General features: G+C 46.1%; 1 protein-coding gene across 1 annotated transcript in view; it reads right to left on the reverse strand.

The window, feature by feature from the left end:
* Positions 1–3,793: 3,793 nt before the first annotated feature.
* Positions 3,794–27,490, reverse strand: part of wnk4b (WNK lysine deficient protein kinase 4b) — a 96,342-nt gene continuing 72,645 nt past the window's right edge. Inside the window, exons 15-22 of the mRNA XM_056287554.1 lie at positions 26,506–27,140; positions 26,195–26,252; positions 25,944–26,044; positions 20,160–20,175; positions 19,415–19,922; positions 12,621–12,826; positions 10,166–10,254; positions 3,794–4,699 (exon numbers count right to left, since the gene is read on the reverse strand). Coding sequence (XP_056143529.1) covers positions 4,697–4,699; positions 10,166–10,254; positions 12,621–12,826; positions 19,415–19,922; positions 20,160–20,175; positions 25,944–26,044; positions 26,195–26,252; positions 26,506–27,140 — 1,616 coding nt within the window. The 3' untranslated portion in view covers positions 3,794–4,696. The remainder of the gene's footprint in view (positions 4,700–10,165; positions 10,255–12,620; positions 12,827–19,414; positions 19,923–20,159; positions 20,176–25,943; positions 26,045–26,194; positions 26,253–26,505; positions 27,141–27,490) is intronic.

Below are 27,490 nucleotides of genomic sequence, written 5' to 3' on the forward strand. Positions count from 1 at the left end.
AATAGACCAGGACAGAGACATAATGGACCAAGACAGAGACATAATAGACCAGGGCAGAGACATAATACACCAAGGCAGAGAAATAATAGACCAGGACAGAGACATAATAGACCAAGACAGAGACATAATAGACCAGGGCAGAGACATAAAACACCAAGGTAGAGACATAATAGACCAGGACAGAGACATAATACACCAAGGCAGAGACATAAAAGACCAGGACAGAGACATAATAGACCAGGACAGAGACATAATGGACCAAGACAGAGACATAATAGACCAGGGCAGAGACATAAAACACCAAGGTAGAGACATAATAGACCAGGACACAGTCATAAAACACCAAGGTAGAGACATAAAAGACCAGGACAGAGACATAAAACACCAAGGTAGAGACATAAAAGACCAGGACAGAGACATAATACACCAAGGTAGAGACATAATAGACCAGGACAGAGACATAAAACACCAAGGTAGAGACATAAAAGACCAGGACAGATACATAATAGACCAGGACAGAGACATAATACACCAAGGCAGAGACATAATAGACCAGGACAGAGACATAATAGACAAGGACAGAGACATAAAACACCAAGGTAGAGACATAATAGACCAGGACAGAGACATAATACACCAAGGCAGAGACATAATAGACCAGGACAGAGACATAATAGACCAGGGTAGAGACATAAAACACCAAGGTAGAGACATAATAGACCAGGACAGAGTCATAAAACACCAAGGTAGAGACATAAAAGACCAGGACAGAGACATAAAACACCAAGGTAGAGACATAAAAGACCAGGACAGAGACATAATACACCAAGGTAGAGACATAATAGACCAGGACAGAGACATAAAACACCAAGGTAGAGACATAAAAGACCAGGACAGAGACATAATAGACCAGGACAGAGACATAATAGACAAGGACAGAGACATAATACACCAAGGCAGAGACATAATAGACCAGGACAGAGACATATTACACCAAGGCAGAGACATTATAGACCAGGACAGAGACATAATGGACCAAGACAGAGACATAATAGACCAGGACAGAGACATAATGGACCAAGACAGAGACATAATAGACCAGGGTAGAGACATAATAGACCAGGGCAGAGACATAATGGACCAAGACAGAGACATAATAGACCAGGACAGAGACATAATAGACCAGGGCAGAGACATAAAACACCAAGGTAGAGACATAAAAGACCAGGACAGAGACATAATACACCAAGGTAGAGACATAATAGACCAGGACAGAGACATAAAACACCAAGGTAGAGACATAAAAGACCAGGACAGAGACATAATAGACCAGGACAGAGACATAATAGACCAGGACAGAGACATAATACACCAAGGCAGAGACATAATAGACCAGGACAGAGACATAATAGACAAGGACAGAGACATAATACACCAAGGCAGAGACATAATACACCAAGGCAGAGACATAATAGACCAGGACAGAGACATAATAGACCAGGACAGAGACATAATACACCAAGGCAGAGACATAATAGACCAGGACAGAGACATAATAGACCAGGACAGAGACATAATAGACCAGGACAGAGACATAATACACCAAGGCAGAGACATAATAGCTGCTAATGTGGTTCAACAAAGAAAACACAGTATACGTTTCCCCACGCCACGCCCCCAATTTCGGTCGACAGCAACCAATCAGATGAGGAAACATTCAAACTATAACAACCAGTGGGGTAGGTACTTATGATGCACAGCTACCAATGGTGGGGTAGAAAACATTACAGCCAATGGGGTAAGAGACTGGGGCTTGTTTTGAAAAGCATTTAAAGGGACAGGGCACTGTTGAAATGGCCTACATTTAGAATATAACAAGGTAACGTCAACTGGGGTAATTTATGTAAATCATATAGTGTGGTGGTGTTGGGGCACAGTTGGAAGGGCAGGCAGTTAAAATATAAAATACAACATCTGATAAATGTCATACGTGTATCATCTAATTGGGGGGGGGGTAATAAAGACATTGTGGCAGGATGAGGAAAAACACAGGAGACGAAGGCGAGTTTGAACTTTATTCCTCAGCTCCAAAACCAAAGTGAAACAGGAACAACCCTGCAGCAGAGAGCCGGGGAACGTAAAGCAGGCCCCCGGCTCGCAGGCCCCCGGCTCGCAGGCCCCCGGCTCGCAGGCCCCCGGCTCGCAGGCCCCCGGCTCGCAGGCCCCCGGCTCGCAGGCCCCCGGCTCGCAGGCCCCCAGCTGGGTGACAGGCACAGCCCCTAGTGGCCGCCACAACGTTTTACTTGGAGTTACAAAAGAGATATTTTTTCGGTGTTTACAACTGGTGGCCAATTCGTTTCTATTATTCAAGGTGGACATATCGGGTCTGCAAATAATAAAATACTTCTCTGCCAAGCACAGGTTACATCTTTTACCCCTAGCTGAATATGCCCTACTCTTTGTAAGGGTTTTCCATGAGACAGATTAACGGATGTTCTTGTCTACCAATGACCACATGTGGCGGCTTAAGGCCATTGCATTTTTTGCATGTTCATTTCTGAAGCTACTCATATGGGCGTTAAACCTCATTTTAAAAGGGCCCTCCGTTAATCCCACGTAAGTGTCCACATGATATATAATCACTGGATTTTATATATATATATATACATATATATATATTATAATCTACTAGACTCCCTGGATTATTTTGTTCCTTATTTGTCGAGCACTTTCTCTACCGTTGAATGTTTCTTTTAACAAAGTTTATATGTATATAGTATATATACAAACTTTGTACTAAGCGGCCTATGACGTGCACAGTTAGACTCCTTTTCCATTCTTTCGGCTGTTTTGATTTCATAGTAATTCACAACCACAATATGTTGAGTTTCAGCCCAACTTCACAATCGACAAAATGCATTCACAGTCAACTGGTTTCAGATTTGCTGATGAGATACTGATTTCTTTCAATTTAATTACAGAACAACAAACCATAAACAAGAAATTTCCATGAACATGTCTCTGAGGTTAAACTGCTTTTGTTGGGTTAGTCACTTTATGATAGCCTATCAAATGAGCATTTCTGTTCTGCTCAGTCCACAAGACAAGCACAGTAAGTCAAGATTATTAAGGCTTGCTTGTTTCTGGACCCAAATGCAGACGCAGATAAAAAGGTTATAGGGAAAAGCGGGTTTATTGGAGGATAAAGGGGGAATGGTGGAGGTGGTGGAGGTGAGGGGCAGGCAGGCAGATGAGTGAGGAAGCTGGCTGGCGTGGAGTGGCGTGGGCGGACGAGGAAACACACCGGGGAAGAGGGCACATGGAATCCTGGACTTGTAAAAGGCATGTGGAAGCACTGGGATCCACTCTAGTATATAAGGTAGTGTCGCAGCTGAGAGACTGACTACCACCGAGGCTGGCGGAACAATCTCATGAAGAGCCGGGGTTCTTAGACTACTGGCTTGATGAACTAATCCACTCTGTGCATGACTGTAGTCCGCTGACTTCCGGTTTCTACTGCAGCGGTCATACCAGTTTCCCGTTTGTTGGCGTGTGCTATTGACAATGGCATATTTTTCGCAATGCCTGCAAGATTTACCGTGGATAAATGTCAACGACATGCACACAACTGTCGACAAACGTTCACCTGCACCTACCGGCACACGGGTGAGAAGTTTCAAGTTGTACATATCAAGTTACGTCCGTCCGTCCGTCCGTCCGTCCGGAAGTAACTTGATATGTACAACTTTTCACCCGTTTGCCAACAAACAGGAAACTGACTTGACCGCTGCAGTAGAACCCGGAAGTGAGTGGACTACAGTTATGCACAGAGTGGATTGAAGATAGGTGTAGAGGTGAAGCAGGAACCAGAGGAGAAAGAGGAAGAGCCACAACCCACGCCACAGCCACGCCCACAGACACAGAGACAGACGAGGGAGGTGGAGACACAGAAACACAAGGGAAAACTGGAGTCACAGCCAGAGCCGTGTCAGAGATAGTTGTGTTGTGTCAAATATATACCTAAGCAAAGCTCGCATCTGGTGTCGTAAAGTCTTGGTGTCAGCCTGCAAAACGGGTTGAATTCATGAACAGGGGGAAAAAAACTTAGTTCAAAGCACTTTTTAAAAAGTCTCCCCCTACTGAAGCACAATCAGCCGTGCTCCTACGACCTCTGTAGGTTACGGAACTGATGATGAAAGGTGGATGAAAAGTTGGTAGCTGCATCCTTCCCTGACACCTGGATCTCTGGGCAACTGAGTCCATGTCGGATAAAATGAACGCCAATGGAGACTGTTTTACATGGCAGGAAAAGAAGTATGAAAGTGTCCGTAAAATCTTCTCAAACTAATCCTGCAGCATAACCCAGCTCTCTGATGTCCAGTCTCACACTCACTATGCTCTAAACACACGCAGCCTCACCAAAATACCATTAAATAAACCCCTCCCATTTGATCCCTCATGGAGGGCGGTGTCGTGTGCATTAGTTGGAAGTGCAGGAGTTCAAAAAGCTGCTGGTGGGTTTAGGTGACCCCCCCCTTCACTAAACACAACACAACACACAGCTTCAACCATGCAACATCAAGATGTCTTCAGCCGGCCACTGTGGTCCTTCCTGTCTCCATCTCTGTGACCACAGGATGGAGGGATGAGATATAGAGAAGTGACAACCAGATGTTTCTCATTCAGAGTTGACGTTTCACTGGAAGGGAAAGACCAGAAGTGACACAGGTCAGAGGCAATGCAGGAACGCCACATCTTACAATACACACTACTTCTATCCAGAACAGAACTGGCCCGCCACACGCTGGCTGCTTCGCTCCTGGATGGACTGCTAGGTGTGAGGTGTCTTCACAGTGTGCTGGTATACACTGTGTTCACCACATACACAAACAAATAAATACCACACAATACATGCAATACATAAAACATTTATTTTTAACGTCCAGTGTTACTATCCAGGAGGTTTTCCACCAGACAACAGTTAGCTGTGTGGTATAAACGGGCTCATTTATAGATGGCTGGTAGTGAGTTAGATACCCTGCCAACCCATATTTAATCCATCTGTAAATCAAGTCTTACTTTATTCAGACACATAGATCCATATTTAAAAAAACAACAAAAATACACCACAGGACAACAACACAAAAGTATAGCCAACAGCAGTTCACAAGTCCACAATGAGTAAGACCTATACCGACATTTGTTCCAGTGTTTCCAGAAACAAGAGGGGTACCTTGTGTCACTTTGTGTGGGCTCAGTTAACAGCATTATAATTACATCTTAGAATCAATTAATCGACACATAAATTTGTACATGAAATTCCTCAACACAGCATGAAAAGTGGGAACATTACTAGTCACACACACATGACTTGCACTTGTCCATCCTGGAAGCTTGAGCAAGGCTCTGAATGCATCATTATATGCTCCCTGCAGCGTCTTCACTGTTGCTTTGCTATAACTGCACCACAAGTGGGCAGTATAGAGTGGAGTACAGTAGGCCCTCAAAAGAGCAGTTTTAACATCATCTGTACACATGTGACATGTGCGTGCCAGCATGTTGGCTTGTGCGTACAGTTTGCAACACTGGCGCTGCACATCGTCATCATCATCATCATCATCACATAGAGCATTGCTGATGATGTGAGCCACATATCTTACTGTGGTCACCACATTTACTGCTTGTTCTGCCAAGAAGAATGAAGGAACATGTTGCTTCTGGTCCTCCTTGGGTTTAGCAGTCATGACAACACTCCTTTTAGAGTTTAATGTGGTGTCATGCTGCTCACCATAACTGGAGCAGACTCTGAGCAGTTGCTGTAGGCCAGCACTACAAGGAGACAGGAGGACTAAGTCCTCAGTGTACATCAGATGGTTAATAAGACTGCCCCCCCCCACCATACAGCCAGTCTTATACTCTTTTAACTTTTTAGACAGATCATCCAGGTACAAGCTGAAGAGAACAGGTGACAGGATACCACCCTGGTACAATCATGAAGATGTACATACAAATAAATGCCCATCTTACTGCAAGCTATTGTCAGTGTATTTAAAACAATAGCTAATGTAAAACGTACATCTACACATCTATCTAAACATACATCTATGTCCATCTATCTCAGGCATGTATGTAAGTAACCTGCTAACATCTACTTCATCATCTCTGATATAGTCTCTGCACCACTGCACCTTATCACCTCTTATTTCACCTGTATAAGTCAGTACTTGTGAAAAAATGTGAAGATTGTTGTGTTGTAGTGTTGTTATTCTATGTTAAGTACACTGAGAGAGCCACGAAACCAGAGTCACATTCCATGTATGTGCAAACCTACATGGCCAAAAACATGATTCTGATAATGAAAAATATCAAAATCACAATTGGCTGTGGATGTGGATGGTTGGTGTCTGGTAGGGCTTGGCCAGGAAAAATGACAGGGTGCATGGTGTTTTCATCTTCATCACAGCAGCCAGATGAGGGAGAAGAAGGCAGGTAGTGTTGAGTTAGAAGAAGTGAAGTCTTTGTGTCTAACCAGCAGATATGACAGAACAAGCTGGTAGAAGACCTTCACCAACAGGTAGTACTACATCAATAAGTACAACTCAGGTTCCACCAGGTTTTATGTGTTTCTGACACAACAGCCCTGCCGACTCTCATTCAGTCTGAATGGAGCTCAGACACTCACCTCACCAACACCTACATAGGACCCACACTGGTCCAGTAACACCTACATGTGTGTACCTAGTATAGACTATGTGTTTCCTCCGCATTCCTGTCCTTTCCTCTTCCCGGGGCTGGCATAGACGTATGGTCATTCCTAGGTGCTGTGACCCTACCGATCTCATCCGTCCCACTCTCTCCACTCACGCTGAGCAAGTGGTGATGGGAGGGCTCTGGAATTGATTGCCAGTCTGCGGTGCCTGAAGCTGAGTTTATCTCAGGCTACGCATCCTTGGTCTCCTTCAACTTTCTTGCTCTAACTGAGACCTGGATCATGCCAGAAAACACTACCACACCCGCAGCTCTGTCTGATGTGTACTCTTTTTCTCACACTCCCAGAGCTGGGAGGCAGGGTGGTGGTACTGGCCTGCTGATCTCCCTGAAATGGAAATACTCTCTTGTTTCCATTCCACACTTTTCTCCGCCCTCTTTTGAATTTCATGCTGTTACTGACTCGGTGGCTTCAACATCCACACTAACAAGCTAGATCCTCTTCTCTCTTTCCTCTCCTCCTTTGACCTTCACCTCTCACCCTCTCCTCCTATCCACAAGGCCGGCAACCAGCTGGACCTTATCTTTACTAGACACTGTCCTATTTCCAATCTCCCTGTTACTCCCCTCCAGCTCTCTGACCACTATGTCATGTCCTACTCTCTCTCCCTCTCTTCACCCCCCTCAGCCCCTTCCCCTACCCACATGGTTTCCACCCATAGACTCCTCCGCTCTCTCTTTGCCACTGATCTTTCTTCCTCTGTTACCTCTATCCTCCTTACACCTGAATCTTTCTCTCCCCTACCCCTGACACTGCTACTGATCTTCTTCTTTCTACCCTCTCCTCTTCTCTGGACAATCTCTATCCCCTCACCTCCAGGCCTGCACGCCCAACTCCACCTGCCCCTTGGCTGACCGACTCAGTACGTACTGACAGATGGAGACTGAGAGTGGCAGAGCTCAAATGGAGAAAAGGCAAACTCCCAAAGGACCTTATCAACTTCCAATCTCTTCCTTCCACTTTCTCCTCCTCCATTTCTGCTGCTAAGGCTGCCTTCTATCGCTCTAAAATCCTATCCTCTGCCTCTAATCTTAAGAAACTCTTCGAAACCTTCTCTACACTTCTTCAACCCCCACCTCCTCCTCCTACTTCCTCCCTTCTCCCTGATGACTTCGCTGACTTCTTTGACAAGAAGGTAAAAGACATCAGATCCTCCTTTTCTCACCACCTGGTTAGTGCTGCTTGCACTATCCCATCCTCTGCACCTTCCCTCACCTCTCCACGTCCCACCCTATCCCACCTCGCTCCCCTCTCCCCCGACGAGGTCCTCAACCTCATCACATGCAGTCGCCCCACCACATGCTCCCTTGACCCGATCCCCTCCCCTCTTCTTCAGTCTATATGTCCCGATGTTTACATTGGGACATCGGGACACAAAGAGCTATGGACATCTATAGCTCTGACAACGACTCCAAAGAGGATAAATTCTGAGTCTCATCAGCAGCCAGTCAGACTAGCTTGGTCTAGTCAGAAAGGCACGAACTGAGGAAGCCTCTTGGATGAGAGGCGAAACGTCTTCATGGATATATACCAAGTCCAGTTGCACTTGATTCAACTCCTTTGGATAACCATGACCTGGATGAATGAGAACATTCACAGACATGTCTCCGAATGGATGGTGACGCACCACCTGAAGCTCAATCTGGACAAGACAGAGCTGATGTTCCTCCCGGGGAAAGGTTCCCGCACCGAGACCTGGCCATCACCATTGACAACACCATGGTGACGCCAACTCGGACTGTGAGGAATCTGGGTGTGATCCTGGATGACCAACTGTCGTTTGCTGCAAATGTTGCATCGGTTGCTCGCTCCTGCAGATTTCTCCTCTATAACATCAGGAGGATTCGCCCATTCCTCACCGACGAGACGGCACAGGTGCTCATCCAGACTAGTCATCTCCTGGCTGGACTACGGCAACTCCCTCCTTGCTGGTGCCCCGGCGTCGGCCATCAGACCTCTGGAGCTTGTTCAGAAAGCTGCAGCTCGGCTGGTGTTCAACCACCCTAAGTTCTCCCACACAGCTCCCCTTCTCATGTCCCTACACTGGCTCCCAGTAGCTGCTCACATCCAGTTTAAGACTCTGGTGCTGGTCTACAGGGCAGTGAAAGGAACAGCTCCTTCCTATCTCCAGGCCATGGTCAAGCCCTACACCCCCGCCCCACCACTTGGCTCTGCTGCCTCGGGACGCCTGGTTGCCCCGTCGCTCAGAGGCCCCTGCTGCCGATCGACCCGGTCCTGGTTCTGTTCTGTCCTGGCCCACAGTGGTGGACTGAACTCCCCACTGATGTCAGGACAGCGGAGTCGCTGCCCATCTTTCAGTGCAGGTTGAAAACTCACCTCTTCAAGAACTACTACCCTGTTACTTGTTCTTAGCACTTATTGTATTCACTCATTTAAAAAAAAAAACTCTTTCTCACGCTTTTACTGTAGCACTGGTTTTGCTCTTAGATGCTTGTTTAGATGCACTTATGACCTCTGATGACTAGTAGTTCCCCTGATCTCCTACGTTAAATGATGCACTTATTGTAAGTAGCTTTGGATAAAAGCGTCAGGTAAATGACTGGAATGTAATGTAATGTAATGTAATACATAGGTCACACACTGGTCCGGTAACACCGACATAGGACACACACTGGTCCAGTAACACCGACATAGGAAACACACTGGTCCGGTAACACCGACATAGGACACACACTGGTCCGGTAACACCGACATAGGACACACACTGGTCCAGTAACACCGACATAGGACACACACTGGTCCAGTAACACCGACATAGGACACACACTGGTCCAGTAACACCGACATAGGACACACACTGGTCCGGTAACACCGACATAGGACACACACTGGTCCGGTAACACCGACATAGGACACACACTGGTCCAGTAACACCGACATAGGACACACACTGGTCCAGTAACACCGACATAGGACACACACTGGTCCAGTAACACCGACATAGGACACACACTGGTCCAGTAACACCGACATAGGACACACACTGGTCCGGTAACACCGACATAGGACACACACTGGTCCGGTAACACCGACATAGGACACACACTGGTCCGGTAACACCGACATAGGACACACACTGGTCCAGTAACACCGACATAGGACACACACTGGTCCAGTAACACCGACATAGGACACACACTGGTCCAGTAACACCGACATAGGACACACACTGGTCCGGTAACACCGACATAGGACACACACTGGTCCAGTAACACCAGCAGATTCAGGACTGTAGCTTTAAAAATGTAACAAACCACTTCGGCTGCTCCGAACTTTGTTAAATAAAGCAAGGAGTCAGCTGGTCAGTCTGTAGGCTACAGAAATAGTTTAAATCCTCAGAGGGGCTTGGCTCATGACATCATACTGTGTTCTTACCATGTGACTATGTTCAGGGGCAAAGGTCACACCCTTCCCTGACCTCTCCTGAGATCCACTGCTGCTTACAGAGTTCTTACGCATGATACCTTAACAGAGAACACAACAAGATAGATGATTTACTACACACAAATACCAGACCTATCAGAATTAACATGGCCTTGAGTAGGAAAGGGTTTACAGTACTGAACATGAGTAGCTGATCTGCACAAAATGAAAATTAGATACAAAAGGCTTCAATTAATTAAATTCTAATAATATATATTAACCAGTCCTCCCATCTCTCTAATGAATTAGTTCATTACGCTATATATTGTTATCTCAGCCAGGCGGTATAAGTGTGTGTGTTGGGGGGGGGGGGGGTCTGTCTGCAGCTAATCTCGCAAGCTACTGGACTTTAGCTAAAAAATGTTTTGTGCAGTTGTGAGTGTACGATGAAGAACTTCTCATGTTTGTGGTGATTCAAAATCTTTGAAAAACGTTTGTTCTTGCTATTCACCTCGCCGCCATGCAGACATGACTTAGTCGCCAATGTTACAACTCTGCTATGAAAAATATTGTAACGTGCACAGATAAGTAGATTTGCTAGCCCTTGGCTAACGGTTCGGCCTCTTTAGTCAACTGGTTAACGTTGTCGCTCGTGGTGCGGCAGATCCGGGTTCGCATCCTGGCTGCGGCACTTTCTGGGCTGTCAACCCCCCCCCCCAATTCGCTACATTGGTGTCAGAAGTGAGATGGTGAGGCCATCAAAAGCGTGTGTGCCTAGAGGCGTGAGGGAACCTGGTATGCTGGAGTGTGGGGACGCGCTTCCCAAAGGGGGGGGGGGTGTAACGTGCACAGATTAGTAGACTCGCTAGCCCTTGGCTAACGGGTCAGACCCTTTAGTCAACTGGTTAGCGTTGTCCCCTGTGGTGCTGGAGATCCGGGGTCGCGTCCCGGCTGCGGCCGTTCCCGGGCTGCCCCCCCCCCCACGAACGAATTCGCTATAATTTAATGTGAACAGTAGGATTAGTCACAGAGACAGCTGGAAATCACCTCAGCAGCTACAATAAAGCATGTCCCGTGACTGAGCTATGTTTTCTTACCGTTGTTTTGTGAATGAAAGTCAACCAGCGAGCAGCCGTTTGCCTTCATTCATTGTATATCATGAAAACCACGGCGGTTAAACACGTTTTTGTATCGCCATATTTACTGGAAATATGCAAAGTATAAAATATACACATGCACTAGAAGTGCCAGCACATTCCCTTTCCTTTAGAACAATTAACAGAAACATGTCATATCTGCCCCCCCCCCGGTGTGTGACGCATGTTACATCACTCAAAATCGTATGGTATTACTAAAGGTGGAAATAAAACATTATATGATAAACAATGAACAAAACGATAACAGTAATAGTCAACCTAGATGCACAGATGAGTCAACCAGTAGGATGTAATAGTGGTAAGATATCGAGAAAGGGGGCCCAGACACAGTCAAAGTTCGTGGGCTTTTTCCTGACAGAAGACGGTATTTTCTCAGGAGTACTGTAAGATAGAAGTTCATTTGATCCAGTGTTTCCATGCTGGGTATTTTTCAGATTTCCAGTTTTAAGTATACTTTCTTTTTTTTTTTTTTCTGCAGTGCCAGCAAGAGGGGCAACCTACTTCTCATGATGGGTCATGTTGCGGGAGCTGACATCACCCAGTATCCAAACTTTACGATCAGAGTCAATATGAGATTTTGAGATCTCAGAACTTGTTGTGATAACATATTTCAGAAAAGCCTTTAGGAGCGGACAACTCCGGAGCATGAGGAGAACAGTCCCAGTAAACCTCCTGCAGCTCCATTAAGCTTGTTCAGTCTACGAGGAGTAAAACCCAGCCACTGGGGATGCACAAGCAAGTGCATCTTACTAGTCCAGAAGAATGGGAAGGGTTGTGTCAGGAAGAGCAACTGGTGTAAAATCTTTGCCAATTCAGGGGCGTCTGGGTAGCGTAGTGGTCTATTTCATTGCCTACCAACACGGGGATCGCCGGGTTGAATCCCCGTGTTACCTCCGGCTTGGTCAGGCATCCCTACAGACACAGTTGGCCGTGTCTGCGGGCTGGAAGCCGGATGTGGGTATGTGTCCTGGTCACTGCGCTAGCGCCTCCTCTGGTCGGTCAGGGCGCCTGTTCGGGGGGAGGGGGAACTGGGGCGAACAGCGTGATTCTCCCACGCGCTACGTCCCCCTGGTGAAACTCCTCACTGCCAGGTGAAAAGGAGCGGCTGACGACTCCACATGTATGGGAGGAGGCATGTGGTAGTCTGCAGCCCTCCCGGATCAGCAGAGGGGGCGGAGCCGAGACCGGACGGCTCAGAAGAGTGGTGTGATTGGCCAAGTAAATTGGGGAGAAGAAGGGGTAAGAAAAAAAAGTGTGTGCCTTTGTATCTACATATCTGTGTATGTATGCTGTGCATGTGTCCTTCTCACCTGTCGGGGGCAGTATATCTGTTCTCTGCAGGCTGTTTCTGTGGGCGGGGGGGTAGTTCCCCGACTTGGAGAGCCGTCGCTGGCGGTTGTTAAGCATGGCGGCCAGGGAGACGATACCAGGGGGTGGGACTTTACCCATCCTCTCATAGAGCTGCTCAATCTCTCTCTTCTGATTGGCCTGGAGAGTGTGAACCTCCGACAGGTGTCTGGGGAGGAGGGTATGACTTGAGGTATTAGGAGGGTATTAACCACCTCTAATCAGAACAAACCAGGACGAGTGTCTCAATGCATGCTCAAGTTGAACCAGCTCATGTAGACACAACATGTAGTTATATCACTCATCTACGTGACTTAGTCAGTTGTCAGCTGACTGCGGGTGTTCACAACCTTATGAACAGCACAGCTGCAGAACGACTGACGCCGGCGATCCAACAGCAGTTTCATATGCAGATATGGGCGTGACCATTAAAACTAGCGTTACAGTGGCCATGTGTACTGTTTACAGAAGACTGGGCAGTAGTTGCAATCACAGCATTGTAAGATGGTGACAGATGTACTCTCAGCCCGCCACCCCCCACCCCCAGGTCCAGGAATAGTCGTCCCCTCTTCACATGAATGGCCTCTTTGACTTCCCGGTCAAACCATCGTTCCCCCCAATCAAAGATGTGCACATCCTCATCCTATTGCAAGTGCAAAAAAATGCTGTCTGAAATAAAATAAAATAAATAGATCTAGAAAAATATATATGCAGCAAAAGTAAGTAAAAGTACAGTTTGATATACAGATCACGATATTTACACTATATATATATATGTGTGTGTGTGTGCAGGAGAGTGGCTGTCAGTGGGGGGCAGGGGGCCTGTTGTTGGGCGGCACGGTGACCCAGTGGTCAGCACTGTTGCCTCACAACAAGAAGGTCCTGAGTTCGAACCCCAGGCTGTCCCAAGTCCTCTGTGTGTGGAGTTTGCATGTTGTCGCCGTGTCTGTGTGGGTTTCCTCCCGCCATCAAAAAGACATGCATGTTAGGGTTAATACTCCTGCCTGTGCCCCTGAGCAAGGCTATGGAAAGAAGAAGTGGAGTTGGTCCCCGGGTGCTGCAGCTGCCCACTGCTCCTCTACGATAGCATGGCTACATGCAGACAACACACTCACTGTAAGAATACCATGTCAAATGAGGTGACTTTCTTTCTTTCATAAGTTCATAAGTCTTGGGGAGGGGGGGGGCTGTAGATTAGTCTGACTGCAACAGGGAAGACACTGTCTTGTGGCGTGAGGTTTTGGTCCTGATGGACCTCAGCCTCTTGCCAGACGGCAGAGTCTCAAAAAGGTGGTGAACAGGGTGTGGGGGGTCGGCAATGACATTCCTTGCTCACGTCAAGGTCCTGGAGGTGTGCAGGTCCTGGAGAGATGAGACGGCAGCTGATTAGACAGCAGCCGGTTAGCTTCTCCACCCAGCGAGTGATGTGCTGCTGCAGCCTGCCCTGGTCCCTGGCAGTGGCAGCAGCATATCAGACAATGATGGAGGAGGTTAGGAGGGACTGAATGATTGAGGTATAGAAATTCACATCATTGTCTGTAGCAGGTTGAAGTTCTTCAGCTGCCACAGGAAGTACATCATCCTCTGCTGAGCTTTATTGAGGAGGGAGCCGTTGTTTAGCCCCCACTTGAGGTCTTGAGTGATTGTGGTGCCCAGAAAACAGAATGACTCCACAGTGGTAACTGAGGAGTCATACAGGGTGGGTGGATGGGTGGGGGTGGGGAGCTGAGGGGGCAGGGCTGGGCTTCTCCTGAAGTCCACCACCATCTGTATTGTCTTCAGACTTGTCACCCTCAGACATGAGTCCGATGACGGTGGTTTCATCGGGGAAACCAAACAAACTCTAGCCAAGATGATGGCACCACACAGTAGAGCTAACACATCAGGCCAGGACTCCGCAGTCTGCGCCATCTGCAGACCAGGACTTTGCAGTCTACACCATCTATAGACCAGGACACCGCAGTCTACACCATCTACAGACCAGGATTCCACAGTCTACACCCAAATACAACCCAGTGGCCACTCTTTCAAGGATGGGGATGTGCGCATCCTTGATAGGGAGGAACGCTGGTTTGAAGGGGGAGTCAAAGAGGCCACCTATGATTGCAACATTCCCCAACCCTCTGTGAATAGTACACATGGCCACTGTAACTAGTTAATGGCCACAGTAATTTGCATGTGAAGTTGGTGTTAGATCACCAGTTTCAGTCATGATGCAGCTGTGCTGTTTACAAGGGTGGGGATACCTGCAGTCAGCAGACAACTGACGAAGTCACTTAGACGATGATGAAACATTTTTTCCCACTAAACTTGGAGTGCAGATGAACTGATTCAACCGTTCTGGGAAACCAGAAGAGCCTTGGAATTCAAACGCTTAACCATGATGGACAACTCTCCAAAATGATTCACTGCGGAGACCTGCTGATAAAAGTGTGTCTTGTAATAATCATTTTGTTGATGAAAAACAACTGATGAAATTAACATTTGACCTTTTTTCTATGATGACAACGAGCACGTACCTAAATAAAAACGTACATTTGGTTGTACTGGGATTTAAATATTACAGTTGGTCAGACATGACGACCTGATGGAGCTGGTTTTTCATCAGTGCAGTAGCAGAGCAGGTTCGTTTCGTTACACAGATTAGGGCTGAATATGTTCACCAACGAGGCGACAGAAACAAGATGTTTAGCAAATCAGAACTTCCCCGCTGGAAACAAAAGCAATGATAAATATAAAGACATTTACATCAGAACTAATTTACCAATTAGATAAAATTATGAAATTAAAATTATTAAAATTAATTAAAAATGTTAATCAAAATTGCTTGATGTTAAGCTTGATCATTTATTTTGTTATTGATGAAAAACAGCAGTTTTCAATTAACTCATGAATAATTCATGTTCATTGGCAGCAATGGCATCATTAACTTGATTTTCAGATTTCCGCAATTTATTATTCATAAACCTTTTAAACCAATGAGAGCTGATTAGCCACAGTGCTAACATAAATCCTGTCTGACCTGTTCATAGATAATATACTACTACTACTACTACTTTCGGCTGCTCCCGTTAGGGGGCGCCACAGCGGATCATCCGTTTCCATTTCTTCCTGTCTTCTGCGTCTTCCTCTGTCACACCAGCCACCTGCATGTCCTCCCTCACCACACCCATAAACCTCCTCTTTGGCCTTCCTCTTCTCCTCTTCCCTGGCAGCTCCATATTCAGCATCCTTCTCCCAATATACCCAGCATCTCTCCTCCACACATGTCCACACCATCTCAGTCTTGCCTCTCTTGCTTTGTCTCCAAACCGTCCAACCTGAGCGGTCCCTCTAATATACTCGTTCCTAATCCTGTCCTTCTTCATCACTCCCAGTGAAAATCTTATCATCTTCATCTCTGCCACCTCCAGCTCCGCCTCCTGTCTTTTCATCAGTGCCACTGTCTCCAAACCATACAACATAGCTGGTCTCACTACCATCTGGTAAACCTTCCCTTTAACTCTTGCTGGTACCCTTCTGTCACACATCACTCCTGACACTCTTCTCCACCCACTCCACCCTGCCTGCCTGCACTCTCTTCTTCACCTCTCTCCTGCACTCCCCGTTACTTTGGACAGTTGACCCCAAGTATTTAAACTCAAATGCCTTTGTCACCTCCACTCCTTGCATCCTGACCATTCCACTGTCCTCCCTCTCTTTCACGCATAGGTATTCCGTCTGGCTCCTACTGACTTTCGTTCACTTTCTCTCCAGTGCATACCTCCACCTCTCTAGTGCATACCTCCACCTCTCCAGGCTCTCCTCAACCTGCACCCTACTCTCACTACAGATCACAATGTCATCCGCGAACATCATCGTCCATGGAGACTCCTGCCTGATCTTGTCTGTCAACCTGTCCATCACCATTGCAAACAAGAAAGGGCTCAGAGCCGATCCTTGATGTAATCCCACCTCCACCTTGAACCCATCTGTCATTCCAACCACCCACCTCACCATTGTCACACTGCCCTCATACATATCCTGCACCACTCCTACATACTTCTCTGCAACTCCTGACTTCCTCATACAATACCACACCTCCTCTCTCAGCACTCTGTCATAAGCTTTCTCTAAATCCACAAAGACACAATTTAACTCCTTCTGGCCTTCTCTATACTTCTCAATCAACATCCTCAAAGCAAACATCACATCTGTGGTGCTCTTTCATGGCATGAAACCCTACTGCTGCTCGCTGATTGTCACCTCTCCTCTTAACCTAGCTTCTATTACTCTTTCCCAAATCTTCATGCTGTGGCTGATCAACTTTATACCTCTGTAGTTGTTACAGTTCTGCACATCGCCCTTGTTCTTGAAAATCGGTACCAGTATGCTTCTTCTCCACTCCTCAGCATCCTCTCACTTTCCAGGATTGTGTTAAACAATCTAGTTAAAAACTCCACTGCCATCTCTCCTAAACATCTCCATGCCTCCACAGGTAGGTCATCAGGACCAACTGCCTTTCCACTCTTCATCCTCTTCATAGCTGCCCTCACATCCTCCTTGCTAATCCGCTGAACTTCCTGATTCACTATCCCCACATCATCCAACCTTCTCTCTCTCTCTCTCTCTCTCATCTTCTTCATTCATCAGCCCCTCAAAGTCCTCCTTCCACCTTCTTAGCACACTCCCCTCGCTTGTTAGCACATTTCCATCTCTATCCTTGATCGCCCTAACTTGCTGCACATCCTTTGCAGCTTGGTCCCTCTGTCTAGCCAATCGGTACAAGTCCTTTTCTCCTTCCTTAGTGTCTAACCTGTCATACAACTCACCATACGCCTTTTCCTTTGCCACCTCTCTCTTTGCTTTACGCTGCATCTCCTTGTACTCCTGTCTACTTTCTTCATCTCTCTGACTATCCCACTTCTTCTTTGCCAACCTTTTCCTCTGTATAATTTGCTGTACTTCCTCATTCCACCACCAAGTCTCCTTGTCTTCCTTCCTCTGTCCTGATGACACACCAAGTACCTTCCTAGCTGTCTCCCTCACTATTTCTGCAGTGGTTGTCCAGCCATCTGGCAACTCTTCACTACCACCCAGTGCCTGTCTTAACTCCTGCCTGAACTCCACACAACAGTCTTCCTTCTTCAACTTCCACCATTTCATCTTCGGCTGTGTCTTCACTCGCTTCCTCTTCTTGATGTCCAAAGTCATCCTACAGACCACCATCCTATGCTGCCTAGCTACGTTCTCCCTTGTCACCACCTTGCAGTCTCCAATCCCTTTTAGATGGCGCCTTCTACATAAGATATAGTCCACCTGTGTGCACTTTCCTCCACTCTTGTATGTCACCCTGTGTTCCTCCCTCTTCTTGAAATATGTATTCACCACAGCCATTTCCATCCTTTTCGCAAAATCGACCACCATCTGTCCTTCCACATTTCTCTTCTTGACTCCATACCTTCCCATCACCTCCTCATCACCTCTGTTCCCTTCACCAACATGTCCGTTGAACTCCGCTCCAATCACCACTCTCTCCTCCTTGGGTACCCTCTCCACCATGTCGTCCAACTCACTCCAGAATTCTTCTTTTTCATCCATCTCACACCCAACTTGCGGGGCATATGTGCTGATAACATTCAGCAATAAACCTTCAATTTCCAGCTTCATACTCATCACTCTGTCTGACACTCTCTTCACCTCCAGCACGCTCTTGACATACTCTTCCTTCAGAATTACCCCTACCCCTTTACTCCTCCCATTCACACCATGGTAGAAGAGTTTGAACCCACCTCTGATACTCCTGGCCTTACTCCCCTTCCACCTGGTCCCTTGCACACACAGCATGCCTACCTTTCTTCTTTCCATCATGTCAGCCAGCTCTCTCCCTTTACCAGTCATAGTGCCAACATTTAAAGTTCCAACTCTCACCTCCACATGCCTACCCTTCCTCCTCTCTAGCTGCCTCTGGACATGCTTTCCCCCTCTCCTTCTCCTTCGCCCAACAGTAGCATAGTTTCCACCGACACCCTGCTGGTTAACAGTACCGGTGGCGGTCGTTGGTAACCCGGGCCTCGACCGATCCGGTATGTAAGTCTTATTTATGATCCGCATATTTGATTTGGCAAAGATTTTATGCCGGATGCCCTTCCTGACGCAACCCTCCCCATTTGTCCGGGCTTGGGACCGGCACTAAGGATTTCATAGATAATATAAATAATATAAATATAAATAATATCATAATGTTAAAAAAGATAAAGCAGCACAGAGGGATATTTTGTCCTGAAATTTATCTCATTTCCTTGCTAAGACTCCGCCCACCACTCACTAGCTAAATGTTGTACAATGCTAGCTTTATCTCGTTTCCTTGCTAAGACTCCGCCCACCACTCACTAGCTAAATGTTGTACAATGCTAGCTTTATCTCATTTCCTTGCTAAGACTCTGCCCACCACTCACTAGCTAAATGTTGTACAATGCTAGCTTTATCTCATTTCCTTGCTAAGACTCCGCCCACCACTCACTAGCTAAATGTTGTACAATGCTAGCTTTATCTAATTTCCTTTCTAAGACTCCGCCCACCACTCACTAGCTAAATGTTGTACAATGCTAACTTTATCTCATTTCCTTACTAAGACTCCGCCCACCACTCACTAGCTAAATGTTGTACAATGCTAGCTTTATCTCATTTCCTTGCTAAGACTCCGTCCACCACTCACTAGCTAAATGTTATACAATGCTAGCCTTAGTGCTGCTGAACACATCCATCCACTAATCACCTTTCACGCAGCTTTTGCAGCTCCTCCCACATTTCCTCATCCTCGCTGTCTGATTCATCAGAGCTGACATAGGAGGCGGCGCGGGAGTGGCTCATCCAGGATCCGCTTGGATTGGGGCTACCCAGTTTCCCCTCCCGCAGCATCACACTGAGCCTCCTCTCTCCTCCCTGTCTCTTCTCCTCCTCGCCAGCTTTCTCTTCCCTCTTTTTTTCCTCTCTCCCTCCTTTTTTCTCCGCCCTCTCACAGTTGTCAGGCCTGTGGAGGGGGTTGTCATAGCAACCAAGAGCCCCAGTGAGAGTGGTAGTGGGCAGGGAACCAAGCGACGCACTGATGCTGTTCTCCGATTGGTCCTGCTCATTTGTGCTAGTCTCTGATTGGCTGTTCCTAGTGGGCGGGGAGGAGTGAGCAGGGGGCAGAGTCTGGAGGGGGTTTGAGGCATTGGAGGCGGGGTCTTCTTTAGTTGGCGTGACCTGAAAACGACCAACTGTCATGACTGGTGGTTCCTTCTCTGTGTGTGTGTGTGTGTGTGTTTGAGGAGACATAAAGGGACAAAAAGATTTTTTTTAAAAGTAAGACAAATGACAAATATAAAAAACTATCAAAATTCTTAGAGACAGACAGACAGACAGACAGACAGACAGACAGATAGATAGATAGATAGATAGATAGATAGATAGATAGATAGATAGATAGATAGATAGATAGATAGATAGATAGATAGATAGATAGATAGATGTAGTCTTACCTTCATATGTAGATAGCTGTTTGGGTTGGTTGAAGCATGAGACAGGGATGTGGAGGGAGAAGAGACATATCATCAAGACTTTTTATGCAACGTGGAAAACCTGGGCAGTGGCCACAGGATACCGTATGGCCAGTAGCCCCCTCGCTGCCCATCACAGAGACGTCACATTTCAGTGAAATTTGAGCCCATCAGTAGCTCAGTTGTGATGACAACATTACAGAGCGTTCTCCTACAATCATCACGTCGTCTGTTGGTGAAACTTTAATAAACACCATCACAATGTTGTGGGGACTGACGGAATCATTAATGCTTCTGGTACAGAGCATGATGACTACAAAGATTCAATTAAAAAGGTTGAGCCCACAAATACATATGAAACCACATGTATCATCTGTCATTTATCCTTTCCTCATCTGAGACAGTGATATAAGCGAGGGTGCTGTGCCCCAAGTTATCAGAACATCTCGGAATTACTCCTTAAAATCTAGATGCAAGTAGGAGTTAATTACGAAGCTTCCTACGGACATTCTCAGCTAGGAGTGGGTTTACTCCTAACAGGAACTACAATCTGTATTTAATGAAGCCTCAGGATGTAAAGTGAAATTACAACTATGTGTTGCAGTTTCCTCTGCAATTTAATGAACATATTTCATGGACTTTTGTCTGGATGGCCTTTGTTGACAATCAAGTGACAAAGAGGGTTTGTAGTTTCACTCAGTCAAAATCCTGAGACCGCTCTGGAATCATGTGCAGAGGGTCTGAAGCTAGACCCATCATCAAGGCGTTTACATCCATCACAGTGTATATTGTAACGTGCATGGATAAGTAGACACGTTGGTCCGTGACTAACGGGTCGGACCCTTTAGTCGAGCGGTCAGCGAGGTCTCCCGCAGTGCGGGCGATACAGGTTCGCGTCCCGGCCACGGCAGTTCCTGTGGCCCCCCCCAAATTCGCTACAATATGTTTGTGCTGTGGCATTTGTTGAGATTTAAAATTGCATCTCTGCTCTGTCCCAGTGCCCTTAAATAACAACTATGACACATTTTACATTTTGTACTCAAGTGATCACTTCTGGTCCTGTCAACATAGTGAGAAGTTTGCCCTGTTTCTGCACTTGAACGTCGTTGATTGACAACAGTTTATGTTTATGTTTATTTAGATCCCCATTAGCTGTTTGAGAAGGCAACAGCTCCTCTTCCTGGGGTCCACATTAAAAACTTCCTACAACAACATCCATGTATACACATGCTTTCACATGCATGTATACATTAATAAACACAACTGCATCATTAAATTCAATTCATCCCCCACCCCATCCCACCCACCTCAATTAAACCAGCATTATTAGAGAAGCCAAACACATAACCCCCCCCCCACACACACACACTTACAGTAGCATCGATCACAGACTGCTCCTACCAACTGCTTTGAGCTACATATTTCAGAATAGAATATAAAAGTTATGTATTAGACATTTTAGACATTGTGTAAGTCTGTACACAAAAATAACCTCTTAAGTTGCTTTTTAAAGCTTTCTTTACTTGTTGCCTGAGTAATAACATATGGCAACCTATTCCACTGTGAAATGGCCCTATACATAGCAGTTCTTTTCATTGCATTTGTTCTGGGTTAACATGACCCCAGCTAACTGGTCTTGTTCCCCATGTTCATGTCTGTCCTGGGAAAAAGTTAGTCTTGAAAACAGGCAGTAGGGTTGTTTTGACACAACTATATTCCCGAATAACGTTAGAGGACTGCGTGTTAACCTGTCTTATACTTTCAACCAGGCAAGTTCACGGTGCATCTGGTCTATACCTTTTCTCATTGAACACCTGAGTGCAAGACGTGCTGCTCTATTCTGCACCATCTAAGCTTGTTTAGCTCCTGTTTTGCTGTGCTTGACCAGATTGCTGGGCAGTAGTCAAGGTGTGACAAAACCAAGGTTTGTATAACCTGTGAGATGGTAGTTGGCGTAAGGAAAGAGGAGTATCGTCTTATCATAGATATTCCTCTCCCCATTTTTCCAGTTATTTTGTCTATGTGATTCTGCCACGATAGTTGTTCGTCCAGAATGACTCCTAGAAGTTTAGCCTGAGTAACTCGTTTTATGCAGCTGCCCTTGATAGATATGGTTAGTTGGTTCTGACATCTTAATGCATGGTTCGAGCCAAAAACAATACTCTTCATCTTTGATACATTCAAACTACATTGTTTTTGGTTACCCAGTCCAAAATTAATTTCATATCATTTTCCAATAGAACATTTAACTCATCCACACTGTTTGATGACATATACACTGTGGAGTCATCGGCAAACATAGCTAAGCTAGCATTACTCAAAACAAGTGATATATCATTGGTAAAAATAGAGTAGAGCAATGGGCCCAAACAACTTCCCTGAGGAACACCACACTCTACTGTCCTTACAGTAGAAAAACTACCGTTAAAGTAAACAGTCTTTGTTTTGTTTGATAAGTAGCTCCTCGTCCAATTAAGGGTCAACTTATTAAAGCCATAAGCAGCAAGTTTCATTAAAAGCATATCGTGGTCTATTAAATCAAACACAGCACTAAAATCAAGTAGCACAGCACCCACAATCCTTTTCCTGTCTATATCCCTCAGCCGCTGATCAATTATCTGCAGCAAAGCAGTACTTGTGGAGTGATCCTTTTTGTAGGCATGCTGAAATTCAGAGTTAAGTTTGTTCACAGAAAAGTAAGATAAAACCTGGTCAAACACAACTCTTTCCATAAGCTTGCTTAGCACCGGAAGAATGCTGATAGGACGGCTATTAGCACCTGTAAACATGTCCTTCTTGTTTTTGGGTAAAGGAATAACTTTTGCAGCTTTCCATGCCAAGGGACATACACCCTTCTGTAAACTTAGGTTCAAAATATGGCACATGGGTAATACAATAGGGCCAGAAACCATTCCTGAGGGTTTCCCATCAAGGTTGTCTAATCCTGAGGGTTTTTCACTATTTACACTACTAAGAAGTGTTTCTACTGTATTCACTTGAACAGCTTGAAAGTCAAATTCACAATCTCTATTTTTCATAAAATGGTCATTAATCAATTGCTTTGAAAGTTTGTTTCTGAAGTTGTTTCATTTTTAGTTTCTCAGTCTTTCCAACAAAATATTGATTAAAATAGTTAGCAATATCTTGAGGTTTAGTAAGGAAGACACCGTCTGACTCTAGGAAGGAGGGTGTATTTCCCCCCGATCTACTCATTAGCTCATTTAAAGTTTTCCACAGCTTCTTTCCATCATGTTTAATGTCATTTATCCTATTGTGATAATACCTTTTCTTTTTTCTATTTATTTTTGTCACTTGGTTTCTTAGTGAACAATATGACTTCCAGTCGGTTGCATTACCAGACTTAACTGACTCAGTTTTCATGTTATCCCTCTGGGCCATCAAGCCTTTCAGTTCCTCATCCGTCCAAGCTGCTTTTCTTTTCCTTACTGTGAATTTCCTAATGGGAGCATGTTTATCAGCCACTTCTAAAAACATATTTGTGCTGCATGCACATCATGTATTTTACACATATTATCCCATTGCACCCTATTTATGTCCCTAATTATTCTCACAAAAAGACTTAAAAGATCTTTGAACAACAACTTTAGGTCCAACTTTTGGAACTTTGGCTTTCCTAACGATTGCCACCAAATTGTGATCACTAAAGCCAACTGGAGTTGATGTAGCCTTTGATCACATTAGTGAAAATGTGGTCAATACAGGTTGCTGATTTCTGTCCTGCACAGTTTTTGTACACCCGAGTAGGTGCATTCACCACCTGAAATTAAATTACACACCTTTACAATATCATTCAGCTTCCTTTTCAATGAACATTCTTGGTCATTTAAAAGACATACTGAATAATTCATCTAATCTTCCATTTGAGAAACAAACATCAGAACTGTGCAAACATAAGCGCCATTCATATCCAAAACAAAGTTAGTACACACACACACACACACACACACACACACACACACACACACACACATATATATATATATACTTAGCACAGAAAGTAAGGAAATGTGTGTTTGGTAGAGTATGTCTTTGTTGTAACGATGCTTCTTGGCAGTAAATCTTATAGCGTTGGAAAGCCTGTTTACTTGCCTTTTAAATGGCGCCACATGTGTAAGGAACATGCATTTGTGGGATGAGCAGCAGAGCTGAGTATGTGGGTTGTGCCCATGAGACATTTGCCAGATCTTCTCTGCCAATGCCAAGCAGCTTATTCTAATGTTGCTATTGACTCTTGTGTTGAGCTTCTGGTACCCAGGTGCTGACCATCAGCTGCCTGATAGAAGATTTACTGCCAAGAAGCATCGTTACACCAAAGACATCATCTACCAAACACACATTTCCTTACTTTCTGTGCTAAGTATATATACACACACACACACACACACACACACACACACACACACACACACACACACACACACACACACACACACACACACACACACACACACACACACACACACATGGAGGCGTGCACATAACTTTTTGGTCTGGTTCTCAAGGGAGCACCTGGAGATGTTTGGTACTCAGTGTCTGTGAATGTTCTCATTCATCCAGGTCATGGTTATCCAAAGGGATTGAATCGACTGCAACTGGACTTGGTATATATCCGTGAAGACGTTTCGCCTCTCATCCAAGTCCAGTTGCACTCGATTCAATTCCTTTGCATTTGGTACTCGGTCTTTACGCGGCACGGTTATCCTACAAGCTGTTGTTATCACTACCCTCCTGACTGCTCTCCTCACTGTCTTCCTCTTCCAAACATGGCAGGTGAAGATGTAGGCCTACTTCTTCCTCCCTGGTTGAGTCTGTGATTAGCTGTTTGCATCCATAAGTCAACAGCTGGCTTCGGGTCAAAAGTCTCTGTCGTCGAAGGATGTGCTGGGTCAAATGGCACACTTCTGATAGCATGTTTAATGTCCTCTTTGTTTTTGAATTCTTTGAATAACGTCTCGATGGCAATGGTCATCGCCTCCTTGTTTTGCTCTCCATCGGTGAACGGTTTCTTCTGTTTAGCCAGAAGATAGCTGACATGGAAGGATGCCTCTGTTGCTTACTTTTAGCTGTTGGTTTGGTAAAAAGTGACTGCTGTGCTTTCAATATAGACTTGAGCTCGTCAGCTTTCTTCGAACGAAGCGCGCTGTTCAGCGGGTAGGTGTCTTTGAACTTGGGGTGGAAGGTGTTGTGGTGCCGCTCCACGTTACCTTTTTTTTTTTTCAGTGCTACAGCCTGGTGATAAATCAGGCAAATTGTGTGGTCCTTCACTATGGTGAACAGAAAATCGTGTTCCCATCCTATGTGAAAATGGTAAGTTTTTTGCTTTTTCCATTGTGCCTCTGCCATCGTGTATCGTTAGCTTGATAGCTCGTGAGCGTAACAGGAAGTGCTGAGCTAGTTAAGGCAGGAGTTAGGGATGTAATTTTTCAGCCGTTAACCTAGAAACTGTATTTGATTGGCCAGATGCACCCCTTCCCCGCCCCTCGACCGCCATCACAACACACAGGGCTCACACAGGGTGCATCTGAAACTAAAATAGATAATAATGAATAAATAACAACATTTTGACATTTATGGGGATTTTTTTTCTCTGATTTTGAAAACTTCTCACAGTCGACTTGGAATACTTCCGAGATGGACTTGTCGACCGTGATCAATGGGTTGGCAACTCCTGTTTCAGACAGATATGACCAAATTTCTGCTCTGAAACGCTTGAGACAGACAGGCTATGGTGTTTTGCAGTCTTACCACAGCTGAGGAAGAGGCCGAGATGTCAGAGCTGTCTGTCCAATTTGAGGACCATCCTTTGGACAGGAAGGAGCCTGAACCCTGAGATCCACTCACTGCATCTGACACAGACAGACAGGTCAACAGACATCAGCAGACAGAAAGATAAACAGACAGATGATCAACAGACATCAGCGGACAGCCAAACAGACAGACAGTCAGAAAATCTGACATTCAGTATTTAGTCCGACACTACATCAGTGAAGACCCACCAGGAACAAAGGAACCTGAACTTCCTGATTCCCCCTTCAAAAGCCCTGAGGTGAGGGCCTGAAAGAGAAGAAGAGAAAGACAAGGTAAGGACAAGGAAGAATGAAACTGGTTGAACACATCTCGCTCATGAACAGTGAGTTATAACTTCCTGCTGTCATTATACTGCTGGTTACTGTAAGCTGACCTGTACGGCCAGTCTTCTACTGGTGGTTACTGGGGCTGATCACAACCAGTTTAGATCATTCAGGGCAAGCAGAGTGTCATTTATCTGTCTTCTGCATTTCACATGGTGTTTGTTTCTGAGGCCTACCTGCCCTGCTGACAGCGTGTCCTGCTGGTGGTTTTTATGGATTATCTGGAGCTGAGAGGGGAGAGGAAGAGAAGGGGGAGGCTGGCTGAGGGGATAGCCTGGCTGGGGCATGGCGAGGAGGTGGGGAGGGAAAAGAGGGGATGGGCGTGGCTTCGAGAAGGGGGGGTGGAGTTTAGGGTGGGGTATTGGAGAGATGGGTGGGGAGAGGGAGCCATGGGCGGGGCTGAGGGGCAGGGATTTTGAGATGTTGGGGGGGGCAGGGGGAGCAGAGAGGGGTTGTAAGCCCTGGCCTGGGGGCTCTTGCGGGGGCAGGAAGGTGTGGGCAACGCTCATGGCAAGAGAGAGAACATTGGCCAGGGAGAAAATGGGCGGGGGCGGGGCTGACGAGGGCCAGTGAGGAGTAGGAAGGAGGGGTTGGGAAGGGAGGGAGGAGGGAGGAGTTCCTTGATTCACCTCCATGAAGGAGTGAGAGGAGAGGCTGGGGTTGCTGAGACCCTGAGGTAGGCCAGGGGGTAGGTGACCGGTGGAATTCGGGGGGGTCAGGGGGGAGTAATGAGAAGCAGCGGAGACTGAGTCTGGATGGGAGGCTGGGGGGGGGTGTGTAGGGTGGGCTGGGTGGAAGGACTGGGAAGAACCTGGAGGAGGAAGAGAGACAGACAGATGTAGAGAGAGACAGAGAGAGAGAGAGAAGAAAAGCACTTATCAAAACAGAACTGAGGATCAGAACTTTTCCAGTGGGGAACACTGTGAAACATTTAAACAGCAAACACATTTCTCTTCTTCCTCTATGGTCCAGAAAACCTCAACACACATCATACATCGACCCGTCAGCGTTCTCCGAAGGCCGAAGTCCTTCTGGCTTTCGGCAGGTTTAAATTATGGGGGCTGAGACCCCCAGGATCCAGCAATAGCCCCCTAGATGTGCCCCCTAGAAGTGAATGTGAGGGGGCTGTTGGAAAAAGGTTCTCGGGTTCTCCAGACTCAG

The sequence above is a fragment of the Lampris incognitus genome, chromosome 10 (assembly GCF_029633865.1).
Source record: "Lampris incognitus isolate fLamInc1 chromosome 10, fLamInc1.hap2, whole genome shotgun sequence".
NCBI lineage: Eukaryota > Metazoa > Chordata > Actinopteri > Lampriformes > Lampridae > Lampris > Lampris incognitus.